Raw genomic sequence first — 13940 nt, forward strand, 5'->3', positions numbered from 1 at the left:
CAAATTACTAAATATAGTGTGACATGACCTGGACATGATCTTAATTTTTATTTTGTTCTTATGCAAAATTTCTTTTGGCCAATGGCATAGTTTACTTTTAAACTAATATGCCGTCAAGAATCATCAAAGTGTCCAGAAATGATTTATTACAGACCATTACTCTGCAGTTAAGACTGTTTGCCTTTCACACGCTGTTTCATTTTGGCAAAAGCTGATAGTATCTGGACCCTAAAGCAAGAAAGCCAGCTAGCGTTCTTCCGTACATATGAAGCCTCAGGGATTAAAGCCGAGAGGTTCTCTTGAGATGCTCAGAGTTGCTATTTTTATAAAGTTGAGTGATTAAGTGTGCATGTACATGAATACGACCTCAGTATCTACTGCAATACTTATTCAGGTCTTGTTCAAACACACATATGCAGGTACAATTCAATCGCACGGAGAGCCAGGCCAATAACAAACATGAAGTTAGGTTATGAATAACCACAAACACAGCGCAGATAAAAGGACTGAGCACTGATGGCATATTTTAATGCAAGAAAAAAGGTACATTTGTATTAAGCATCAGTCACTAAAACATCCTGTATGAAAATGAAGGAGCTTAGTGATTATCTTGTGTTCATCTCGCTCAGGTGACGTGTGGACGAGGGAGTGTGTAACTCTCCTCCTCCTTCACTGCAGCAGCTGAGCTTTGTTCCATTGTCAGTATAAAAGGATGAAAGTCTCACGTTACAATTTTCATATAAAATAACCCAGGGGCTTAAAAAGGCTTGGCGTGTTGGATCAATCCTTGGTCCCTTTTTGTCGTTATGCTGCAGGTAATTTTCCGTCGCAGGTGTGATATTCACTTGTTCCTCAGATCTCTTTGAACCTGAAAGAAAAGAACAGATGAAACCACTGCAAACACATGGTGCAAAATTAAACGCTCCCCTAATAATCAGCAGATTCACTCAATGTACTAAAACAAAAACCAGATCAAATAATCACCACCTGTGGATTTGACGAGTGTCAAAAGGGGCTATTGGAGACCATTAGTGGAATGAATGCATGTACGGTAGTAAAATGGCTTGGCTTAGCATTTTTTGTTTTAATGGAAAATTCATTACCGGAAAAAAAACTGACTGATAATTACAAGGGTGTCAGAGACGTAATGATATTACAGTTGAAGGGCATACATCATTTTCCACCTCAACACACACATTTATGCTAATCATTTGGGAAAACAGTAAAAACTAACAACTCCCAAGACAGGTTGCAACCTCTTGGAGTAATTATGACTGCCTTGCAAACTCTAAAAATAGCCTTCACTGAATTATATTGAAAGCAGGAAGGACCAATTAGTTCAAGAACAGCTTTGCTTTGGTAATGACGATTTATATTTTAGGCAGCCACTAATATCAAGTACATGTCATGGCAATCAGCGTCATTCTGCAGATTTAAAGGCCACTAGCTAAATATTGATGGTTAAAAATAAACCTTAACAAAATCACTGTAAAAGTGCTATTAAAGATGATGACCTCCTATTGAAGAAAAATCAAAACCTTTCTTAATCAGCTTATTAGAATGATCTCTGAAGGATCACGTGACACCTGCAATTTAACTATGCCAACACAGGAATAAATTACTTTTTTAAAACATATTTAAATAGAAAACCACAACAACTTTATTTATACACTACAGGGCAAAAGTTTGGAATAATTATAGATATGTCTATTAATGTTTTTTTTTTTTTTATTAAATATTCAAATAAAATATTCAATATCTTCACGAGAATCTTAAGGTGAAGAGAGAGCAAATGAAAAAAAAAAGACATATATACACAATATATACATGCATGAATTTGAATTAGGGCTGTCAACGGTAACGCATGCAATTAATTCAAAATCTTTAGTGCAAATAAATTAATGAAGCATGCAAAATTACGACATTAACGTAATTTAAGTCACGCAGTTAGATGATAGAAGTCAGGAGTTTATCACACGCAGCTACAATGGCGCAAGAACTTTCTATTCTAAACCTTTCACTTCTCTGTTTCCGATCAGATCTTTTTAAGCAGCAAAACCCCAGGAAAGTTTTCAGTCCAGTTACCCAGTCCAAAGAAAATCAGTCTTAGGCTATAACATCAGAGATGGCAGAGAGAACAGTAACTCGCGGCCAGGTGTCTGTTTAGCTTTAAAACACGAACATATAGGACTCGTACAGTAAGTACGCGTGAGTCCGTTATATAAATGCTACAAAAAACGTGCATGTGCGCTTTTGGCACACTGATCGCACATTGTATTTATGCACAGACACATTTCAGTACAATTTATAACTGTCATGTGTATGTTGCTGTGTTTAGCTCTAAACAAGCGCTTTGCTGTTGCACTGTACACTGAATTCTGAAAAGCTTTGGTCTGAATTTTTTTTTTTCATGTGAGCTTTGGTGTGCATAAATGTACGAATTATATGGACTCCTTATATCATTTGGTTATTAGGTGTAATTTTGGAGTCTCTAAGGGTCCATTTTTGGAAAGACACCTACATTTACTTTGAAAAACGCTTGCAGAAAATACCATTTTGTGAGAATCATCCTTCAATCTAATAGTTTACTTTGCTGGAAAGCAAATGCTGACAAAATAATCACGTTAAACAAGATAAACGATGTATGCTTAAATTTGACGATAAGTATGCAATTAATAACACTAAAGGGTGCAATTAATCACGATTAAAAATGTTAATCTATTGACAGCCCTATATATATATATATATATATATACACCAATACGTTTACATAAATATATATTCAGGATCTCCTTACATATTTCACCATAAATGCAAAGAACAAGAGTGAATTAGGGATATTCACCCTCTCTGCCTTGTAGTGTATCCGCACCATCCTCTGATCTCCTTATAGACGAGTCTGGACAACAGCTACAGGAATAAGAACAAGGGGAGACAGTGAGAAACTGGCTTGAAAACACACATCCATCATGCTATTACACATTGGATAATATTACAGATAATATTGGACTAAACAATCATTATGATAAACAGCAACTGAAGTCTCACCAGGCAGGCCAGAACATCAGCAGTAATGAGCATATAGAAAACATTGTTCCAACCGGTGGGAGAGATCAGACCAGCCAACAGAGGCCCAACAGCGGCACCTAGAGGTCAATAAACATGTTACACAACATGTAACACTTGTGAAGTTTTCAAAACAAACATTGGTTTCTGAATGTTACATTTAAATTTACTGTCAATAGCCTTTTAAAAACATTGCTCGGTTTTTAAATGCCAAGAACAAAACATTTCAAATTCACTGCCAGATTATAACACAATAAATAGAAAAAAAATAACCTTTACATTCCCTGCATACCTATTGATCCAGTGCCGTCAATAATGGCGGTCACAGTGGACAGTGCCCTAGAGTTCCCTCTCAGACACTCGTGGGTTCCCTAAAAGATAAGAAAAACATTATGAAATTTACAACACATAAAGCTTGATACATTACAAAACAGTTTATTGATCAGTTATTGACAGGGAGATTTTAAAGGTCGGTGTTGATATATCGGTTTTAAGTCTTTATTTATTTTTTGAAACTTTACAAATGTCCATGTGAAGAGCACATGGAGGAAAACGCTTACCAAGTCAGCTGATACAGCAGTGGTGATGAGGGCGTAGGGTCCATTCACGAGAGCACCACACCACAGCAACATGCCTGCGGGTCAGGAAAGGAGGTGCAGACACACAAGAGACATGCTGTTATTTGTGGAAATCAATATTCACAAGATAATTGTTTAATTGATAATTAACAACATCATCCTTACACCACTATCCCCATACATTCAACAATGTAAAATATATTACTTAATGTAATATTGTAGCCAGGTTAGACTGTTAGGGTAGATTCAAAGGCAAACTTAACTTTAATGCAATTTAAGCATTAGAAAAAAAAATCTTCAATTTTGATCATGCAGGCTGAAACGCATGTCAAAAAAATAAAAAAATAAACTGATTTTAAATCAAATTTCAAATCACCTATGCAATTTTTTTTTATATTTCTGACCAAAAAAAAAACAAAACAAAAAAACCCACAAAACCCACACACACAAAGAAAAACCCTTGGTACTCTATACTCACCGACAGTGGTTGGCAAGCCATTCTGGCCGATCTTATTAAACAGGAACAGCTTGAGAAAGAAAAGCAAATATGAATAAGCAGCAGTTCTCCAAGGAAAGATAAACCTGTCGTCCATTTAGAGAGCTTCACAGGTAAACTCGAGCTTGAAGGCGTTGTGTGTACAAGATTTCAGTTGTCTGTAAAAACTGTGAGCAAACTTTGACAACATGTTGCGAGCTAGCCAGTTTGACACTTTTCTCTAGGAAGCACAATCTACAAAGAGGAACATTTACAGACAGAATCAGTGTCGCTGGACAGTCATAAACATTGCACATTAAATCCGGAACAAATCTAAATTTGATGGTCCATAAAGCAAACGGATCAGCATTAGTTAATGGATAAGAGAACATTCAATGCTTTTACATCCGCTTAACAGTTCAAATCAATTTGTAATATCTCGCTAAAACATAAGTTTGCATTTCGTGTTTATTTTGTAGACATTTTGCCCAAAGTCTGGGCAAAAACAAGGCAAAAGAACAATTGAGACTCACCATAGGAGCAGCAATAATCAACATGGCCCAGCAAGTAGTGGCTCGGCCCCCACTGTAGTCGGATATCAATCCAGCCAGTATGCCACCTAACACAAAAAAAAAAAAAAAAAACACTTAGATATTTCTTATGGCTAAAATAAATCTAATATTTATCATATCCACTTGCTTACCCACGATTCCTCCAACATCAAATAATGTAGATAGGTCCCCAGCTTCTTTAGGATCAAAATGAGCTAAGGAATAGAGCAGACTCTGTGATTTGTTACAATTTATAGGGATTTTTTGGACTGTTTATTTGTGCATAGGAGCCGAAGGAAATCTGGTGAAGAATTCTTACCAATATTAGAGATGTATAAAGGAAGCCAGTAGAGGAAGGTGTAGCTGACTAACTTGGCAAAAAGCAAACACAAGGAGAACTCCACCACACCCTGCAGAATGAAGACAATGACATTATGATATTTACTTCTGTCCTGGCAACAAATGAATGTAGCTGTTACTGTTCTGTACTAACTTGTACACATTTGCAACATCATATTTCTTAATTTCTGATGTTACTCAATAGGGTGAATTGCTTATTTCGTAGCATTCGTCATACAAGTTACTTTACATAAAGAAGCATCTGCTAAAGGTAAAGGAATAAATGTAAATCCAAAAATGGACTACATTTTTTTGAAGACCATTAAATAAGACCTAATCATTTTACACTGTAAAAAATGATTTTCTTACTCAGTATTTGTGTCTTATTTTCCACTACAAATTTAGAAACATTTTTAAATCAAGATACACTAACATGAGAAGCAAAATTACTTAAGATATTAGTCTTGTTTGCTGGAAATTTGTAACCTGGCCCTAGCCAGATGAATTTCGCTCCGCCTAGCTTCACTCACATCCATCTGGAACCTCTTCCATTGAGAGTGATTTCTCCAACCAACTTTATGGTTTAGCCAATCAGGACGCAGGGCGGGAGTTTCATAGATGTGACGTAGTGGAGAAGCGACCGTGAGACCGTTTTGATTCAGACAACAATGGCGGCTCGCATCGAGGAAACAAGCGTTAACATTGATGCTGCTATTTCATCCGTGTTGTCCAATCTACCAAATATTGTTTCATTAAAAGAACATCAGAGAACGGCTCTTAAGGCTTTTGTTGGTGGAAACGATGTTATATAGATCAGTGCCTTCTCCCGACCGGATTCATCAGCGTCACGGGTTGGCTTCGGTGTGAGTGGTTGAAATAGCACGTCGATAAAGATGACAGACAAGTGGCTTATCCAATCATATGCAAGGATTTTTGATAAGGCCCAGCCTTCTGAAACGCCATTTCAATGGATCGGTTCCAGATGGATGAGTGAAGCTAGGCGGAGCGAAATTCATCTGGCTAGGGCCAGGTTAGGAAATTTGATTAAAATTAAGGGAGTTTAGAGGTAAGAAAAATAATCTTGATTTCCCTTTGAATTTTTTTTTTTTAGCACAAACACTTCATTTTGATGATTTTTTTCCCCATAAAACAAGACTTAATGTCTTAAAGGGATAGTTCACCCTAAAATGAAAATGAAGTCATAATTTACTCACCCTGGTGTTGTTCTAATGCTGTATGGGCTTCTTTCTTTTATGGACCACAAAAGGAGAATAATAGTAAAAAAAAAACATTCGCCCAGAAAAGCACACAAGTTGTGAGAAATCATGATTAACAAAAACATAACATGAAATACAATCCATGTACCTTCTTCGAGGTTAATATATCCGTTGTGTTTGTCATAAGAAGTTATCGTGTTCACATCTATCATCTGTCATTCTGACTGTCATCAGACAAACAAAATTCCAGTCAGATAATATTTGACTCCGTGAAAAAAGTACACAGATACTTATTTAGGGATTTCTAGGCATTGTATTTCATGTCGTATAATCGCGTTAATCTTATGTCGCGTTAATGATTTCTCACAACTTGTGTGCTTTTTCTGGGCGAGACAGAGTCTGGAGTGTCATGTAATTGTGCATAGAAGAAATACATTAAATTTCGGTTTGTTTTACACCAAACCCTATACCCCAGAACACTTGGAATATACGGCACATGTCCCATGGGATCAATCTGTTATACTTTTGCAGGTTTTTTTTTTTTTTTAAAGCTTGATGCTGGTCACTATTCACTGCCATTACATGGATGAGCATGAGCGGGTCATTTTTTTATTTGTATTCCCCTTTTGTGGTCTAAAAAAAAATAGGGCATATGGCATTAGAACAACTCCAGGGTGAGTAAATTATGACATAATTTTCATGTTAGGGTGAACTATCCCTTTAAGTAATTTTGCTTCCCCAGTAAATGTACATTGACTTAAAAATGTTTACCTATTCTTTATAGAAAACAAGACAAAAATACTAGCAAGAATTTTTTTTTTTTCTTTCAGTGTACACTTTAGCAAAAAAATTATATTTAGATTGGGAAAGCAAAAAGCATGATTCTTTTTTTTTTTGAAAACTTGACAGAATTGGCTCATCTACAATAATGAACAGATCAGGTCAACTCCATCTCTTCAAAATAAATTCTTTACATAGACTGACTAACAGCTGTGGGTGTAAAACTGAGAATAACAGGTCACTCACAGGAATCTTGAGCGCTCCGCAGAAGCTGATGGCTTCTGTGTGATCTTCCACCGGCTCCACGGCTGTGGAGGTGTGACTGCTGAAGATCTCCTCATTACTGGACGAGTTCCTCAAGAGAGGCTCCTGCTCCACACTCTCCTAAACACAATAGAGCCTGTTAGTGTTATATAATGGAGGAAAAACTGTCTGTTAATGGAAGAACAGTAAGAGAAAATACTTAAAGTACATACTGTATACTTAATGGTGGAATACACTACATGACTTTTGCACAGCTTTTCCTCCTGATTTGCAGTCTGGAGGAGTCAATGCTAGTTGCTGGAAATTATAGCCAGTCTGCAGATTTTGGTTAGACAGACAGATTTCACAGAAAATCAGTGTATGATGGCCAGAGACTCCAATTTTTCTTTTTTAGCTTCAGGCTATGATTCCTTCCAGTTGGACACATACTGTTTTCATTGATCATGTGTCTTTTAGCAATGAGGCATTTTCTGTGTAAGTTTGTTGTGTTCGGTACAACTTAAAAATCTGGTAGTGTGTGATTCTCAGTCATTTAGTGTATGAGCCCAGTTTGTCCTATGTAACCATTTACAAAGTCAGCAAGTGTTCTAAAAATGTTCAGATTTTAAAAGTCATGTAGTGAATTCCAGCCACTGAGATCAACTTAGTTAATAACACAGTTCAACAGACAGCTAAAACTCATCCAGATTGCATTACAAGCTATTTTCTCAGTTCACGAGTGCTTCTGCTTTCAATTCTCAGGTAATTTCTCAGCCAATTCACTAGTGCTGTGTACTATCCTGCTGCAAATGACAGGCTAAAGGTAATGCAAATTTGTCTAATTTGTCAAAAATGTTTTATTTATTGTAATCTAATGGCAGTGAAACAAGCATTAGTAAGCCTTTTCACATTCGTTTGCAACTCCGCTCACATATTAAATGGCTGTGAGGGGAGAACTTCTGTTTAGCTGGTCATTCAAGTTAAGCAAAATTATGGTAGTAACATGCAGCTAGTGGAGTCACACTGCAAGACCAGCTTTAAAGTTTCATTGAGTAGATGCCTCGTCAAATATTTTGCAGCAGGACAAAAGTCATTTTTAAATGAACTCACGTGGTGTTGTGGTGGAGTACAGTTCACATCTTCAGGTTCTGTAAAAGAGAAACCGCATGTTGTGATTTAGTTCCTGTCTTTCGATGCATAAACATGCCAATTCCCCTCCGATATAACATGTGTGACTCACTTTCAACCAAGAAGAAAAAGCAGATGACCCCAGTGCAAGCGATGATGATACCAGGCACAATGAATGACAGGCCCCACGCGGACGACACATAGACACCAGCAATGAGCGAACCAAGAATGTTTCCCACTGAGGTGTGAGAATTCCAGATTCCCATGATGAATCCACGCCTGCATGAACAGAGCATCAGGAGGACTGAATATACAGAACAACCTGACAATCTTAAGATTCAATTAACAATAAATTAATTTGGAGTTATATTGAAATTGGAATTTTAAGGTCAACATGAAATCAAAATAGACCCCGTTTACTTCATTAAGGAACTGCCTTTTTAAAAGTGTGGTGTGAAGATCTTTGAATAAAAAAAATACTTCTTGTTTGTAAAAACACTTTTCTGCTCACCAAGGCTAGATTTATGTGATCAAAATCACAGTAAAAACAGTTATATTTTGAAATATTATTATTATATTTTATAATGTAATGTAATACTGTGATGGCAAAGCTGGATTTTTAGCATCATTACTCCAGTCTTTGTACCGCTTAATATTTTTGTGGAAACCAGGGTACAGTTTTTCAGGATTTTTTTTAATTAATAGAAAGTTCCAAAGGAAATCTTTTGTAGTATTATAAATACTGTCACTTACATAAAATAAAACATGAAATAATAAATTATAATAATAACAATAATCTTACTGACCCCAACATTTTGAGAATAAAATTTCAAGCATGAAAAAAGCCAGGTAAAACTTTACAATAAGGTCTCATTTGTTAACATTAGTTAATGCATTTGCACACATAAGCTAACAGTGAGCATAACATTACAGCATTTATTAACTTTTGTTAATGTTAGTTAATAAAAATGTTAATACTCATGTTAATACTCAAGGTTAACTAACCTTAACTAAACAGATACAATGTTTGATTTTAATAATGTGTTAGGAAATGTTGAGATTAACATTAACAAAGATTAATAAATGCTGCAGAAGTATTGTTAGTTTATGTTTACTAATGTAGTTAACTAATGTACCATAAGTTTTTAATCAAAATGTAATAAAATATAATAACTTTCTCTGCCTCTGGCATAACTTAGGCCATGCAGGTTATTGGATAACATTAATAAACAGCTTATTAATAGTTATTTGGAATAGTTTTGCTAACTCAAATTCATATCTGGCTCTTTTCTAAAATAAAAAACCCACTTTTTTACCATCCAATCAACTCCTGATGGAAAATGATGCATTTTCTTGATAAATATCCTGTTTCACCCTGAAATATGTCATGTTATTGAAATAAAATGGTTTGCAATTGAGGTTTAATATTGATTTTAAAGCACAGTTCATGACAAGCTAGGCATTGTGGGATTGTGGCAGCAGGTATGGACTGTGGAGATCTGCATTTAGTTGTGTTAGTGGAAAATGCAGATACAATTCTGCACTGTCAACAACACATATACTGAGCAAGCAGCACAGAATATGAGTCACTTACTTTCCCTTCCCAAACCAGTTCCCAACACACGCTACCACTGCCGGCCAGCCTGTAGTCTGCACCAGCCCATTTAAGGCCTGCAAAAGAAAAACGTATCAATCAGCAAACTTGAAGAGCACATGGGACATGTGTAATCCGCATTGTTCAGTCATGTGCTAGCCGTGTGACTCGTACCAACATGACTCAAGGTTTACAGTGAAATAACTCTGGGCCAGTAAGACTGAACTAAGATAATGCTCAATGTGATATATTTCTGTCTGTCAAACACTTATAATGTTTTTAATTGCTAATATGCCAAATGCTTTTAATTTCACTTTGAAAAATCACTCCTGACTAGAAACGTGCCATTGGAGAAGAATCACTTCTGTTTTTTTAGTTTCACAAAGAGAACTTCTAGTACTCTCTATCTGGCAAAGTTGAGATTTAGATGAATTGTTCACTAAGCAACACACCTTTTCACATTGGTTTATATATATTAATAAAATATATCTAGCTTACCTGAACTAAGCAATAATACCACAAAGAGTGGATTCGCCAGTAAAATCCCAGGCCAAAAAGAGCGGTGAAAAGGCCACTGAGAAGCATCCCTGAGCTCAGGTAGTAACGCAAGGGCAGTCGCTCTCCAAACATCCCACTGTCAAAAATATTTCAAAAACAGGTGTTATACCTCAAGCAAAACACACCAGTCTAACAAAGAAAGTCCAATATCATACCTAAAGAACATGCCGAAAGCATATGCAACGAGGAAGCAGTTGTCCAACACTCCAAATAGGTTCTGGTAATTGTTCTGGTCTGAATTGAACACAGAGATTGATGCGTTAATACACACTAACGTTTAAAAGTTTTAAGGTCAGAAAGACATTAAAATTAATACTTTGATTCAGCAAGGACATATTAATTGGTCAAAAGTGACAGTGAAAACACAATGTTGCAAAAGATTTCTTTTTTTAAATAAATGTTGTTCTTTTAAACGTACAATTCAAAACTGTTTCCACAAAAACATTAAGCAGCACGACTGTTTTCAACAGTTTCTTGAGCAATCAAAACACCATCTTTGAATGATTTCTGAAGGATCATGTGACACTGAAGACTGGAGTAATGATGCTGGAAATGCAACTTTGCCATGCATTACGTTTTAAAATATGTAAAAATAGATATTGTACGTTGTGATAATATTTAAGAGACTTCTTTTAAAAGCATTTTTTTTTTTTATCTTACCGACCTCAAACTTTTTAAAGTGTGTGAGGTATGAAGTGCAGATCTTACTTTATTAAAACGAATCAAACTCACCAAAAGGAGCCCAATCACACCAGGTGTCATTGTCAGTGATGTTGAGGTCTGCTGGATGAATAACATTAGAGCAGTTTCTGTGCAGCTGACTCTGTCAAGAAAAAAAAAACAAGTACAAATGTATTATTAATTTAACACATCTTACACATGCAACTGCAATCATGCGATTTATCTGTATATTAAAAAAAGTGTTTTTTGCGTGACTTCTCTACAGATCAGGCCTATCACTCAGCTGGTTAATGTTTAGTTCCCAGGTCTATGAATTTTTATTACCTTGACAATACTGATAGGCTTTCGAGAGAGGTGGTAGCTGGTGTAGAAGACAAATGTTAGGATGAGGATGGAGAATCTGTACCTAATCAAAAGGAATAAATAAAAGGAACGTTTTTAAATAAAATTATTTACAATATTGGTGAAAGCAGAATGTGTTTGCTTTATTACATAAAACAGTCAACCAGTGATAGAAATGAAACCACATTTCATGACGCACAGGAAGACACAATCACCAAAGGCAAACACATACACACACTGAATGATCTATATTTTTTTTGACACATTTCCTGTGGGGGAAGCATGCTTAACACGGTGTACAGTTTGAAGGCTATACACACTGCAAAAGCGAAACCTGTAACATTTATGTCACAGTACTGTGCTTACTGATCAGGTACGCACATATGAATAAGCAGGTTTAAGCTGTGATGAAAAATTCGTTATAAATAAAACAAAAAAAATAATTAGAAAAAATAAAGTTGTGGATATTTAAACAGTGTTTTGAGTACGTAAATTAATTGATATGGTGCACTGCATACTTAAATTGTGGTTAGTGATTTTTAATAAAATAAAACAAATACATAAATTAAATTAAATTTTGAATTCAACACGTTGAGGTGTACATTAGCACTACCTGAAAACATTACCGCTGATTAATGAGGAACTTTTAAGCAGCGTCAAAAATCAATAACATTACCAAAAATCAATAATCACGTCTGCAACAATACAGCCCCACATGATGGGATAAATGTAACATCATAGAGCATGCTATCTGTATAGAAGTGTGATGTGTTTACATGGGCCTGTTACTCACCAGCTGTCTCTGGAGAAAGAGGTAATGAGTTTGATGCCCGGGGCCAGAGATCTCATTTTTACAGGTTGTTGGTTTCGTTGTGAAAAAAATATAGCTGTACTAAAGATTAACCGACGTCATAAACAATACATAAAAAAATCCCATTTCTATTAAAATTTGTAAAAACGCAAATTTAATATTAAAATCGTACCCGTAAAATCAAAAGCAAGTAAAACATACAACGAAACTAACGTTAGCTGACTAATCGCGTTTTGTACCGATCAGCATGCGTTAACGTTCATTTCTCACGACCTAAAACTACGAGTCCATTTAAACATGATCATTGAAAGCCGGCAATCCTAAACCAGGTGTAAAAGTTGCCTTTAAAGTATCGGAGACGTACTGTCATTTCCTAATTCCAGAGGTGGAAAAACCTTAAAGCGCTCTAAATTTCCAAAGATTTCCATGGTTGCCTTGACTGGTGGTCCGTCTACGTTTGAAGCCGGGTTCTATTAATACCCGTTAGTCTGGTCTACAACATCACATGAGAATTCATTGATCTTTAACTCGGGCAGTGCAGTTGTACCGTCGCCATTCCTGTTTTCAATTTCCATCCCCGGTTTGCGGCACACACTGGACTCGATCTCACGGCGGAGTGAACATGTGATACAGATCGACGTCATCGGAGCTTGAATTAACCCTTCATTATTCGGTTAAACCCATTGTCTATGGCAGAGATTTACTCATTTTTGTCAGCCGAACCACTTTGACCTGAAATATTTACTTAAGTATTTAGTGAATATGTATTAAGTAATCTCTCCGATTTAAAATGTTCAATAATTCAATATTTCAATAATTTAGCAACATTGTCACATGTTCACGGTTCTCTGATGCATAGACTGTAAAAAGCTCTGATGTCGGTCAATGATCACATGACATGCATGCAAAGAAATAAAATATTTCATCTTTTTTTTAGTAAGAGTTTCATTTTAATTGTTATTATTTTCAAACTATTTATACATTTAAATTAGACCTGTTGTCAATTCATTATTTTAAGTTCAATAATGTACGAACACCCTGCAGTTCCCACAGGAGCCGCCAGGGTTTTGCAGATCCCAGTTTGGGAAACTTTGGTCTATGGTTGTTTTGGTCTTTATTTTTTATTTTCAAAAATCAAAATGACAGAATTCAACAGCAATTTCACTGTTGCACATTTTCACATTTTGCAAGTATAAATTGAAACACACACACAAAAAAAAAGGAACTTAAAATTAGGCTAAAGGGCATCACAAACATAATGTTAAATTCATTTGAGATACAGTTCTTCGAGCTTTTCGATTTTTTTTTTTTTTTTAAATGACAGATTCTAAATACATTTTAAAGGCTGTTTAAATTTTTTCCTAATTAAAAAAACAAATCGATAAGTGTTAAAGCAATACACCAGTTACAGTGATTTTAGCAGGAGTAAAAACAAAACAAAACCAAACCACTTAATTGTGATAAATTTATTGTGCATGGTCCTGCTTTCTTTCTTTTTTATTTATTTAGGCAACAGTAATGTGATATGACACATTTAATACTTTATCAAAATAAAGTACAATAGTTCCAGTTCCTGT

General features: G+C 35.6%; 1 protein-coding gene across 2 annotated transcripts; it reads right to left on the reverse strand.

Moving 5' to 3' along the window:
- Positions 1 to 123: 123 nt before the first annotated feature.
- slc37a2 (solute carrier family 37 member 2) lies at positions 124 to 12994 on the reverse strand. 2 transcript variants are annotated; one of them, XM_056252903.1, is made up of 18 exons: positions 12346 to 12994; positions 11535 to 11616; positions 11262 to 11352; positions 10685 to 10763; positions 10470 to 10605; positions 9972 to 10048; positions 8490 to 8656; positions 8360 to 8397; positions 7253 to 7390; positions 4990 to 5080; positions 4823 to 4885; positions 4653 to 4738; positions 4123 to 4171; positions 3627 to 3700; positions 3359 to 3437; positions 3049 to 3146; positions 2846 to 2910; positions 124 to 868 (listed from the first exon to the last, which is right to left on the reverse strand). In XM_056252903.1, the coding sequence occupies exons 1-18, from the start codon at positions 12399 to 12401 to the stop codon at positions 853 to 855; spliced, it is 1485 nt and encodes a 494-aa protein (XP_056108878.1). In that variant the 5' UTR covers positions 12402 to 12994; the 3' UTR covers positions 124 to 852. The 2 variants fall into 2 exon arrangements, with proteins under 2 accessions (XP_056108878.1, XP_056108879.1); XM_056252904.1 differs by having other exon boundaries at positions 2798 to 2910.
- Positions 12995 to 13940: the final 946 nt, after the last annotated feature.

This window comes from Rhinichthys klamathensis, unplaced genomic scaffold (genome assembly GCF_029890125.1).
Source record: "Rhinichthys klamathensis goyatoka isolate OS25496 unplaced genomic scaffold, OSU_Roscu_1.1 h1tg000099l_1, whole genome shotgun sequence".
In the NCBI taxonomy this organism is placed as follows: domain Eukaryota; kingdom Metazoa; phylum Chordata; class Actinopteri; order Cypriniformes; family Leuciscidae; genus Rhinichthys; species Rhinichthys klamathensis.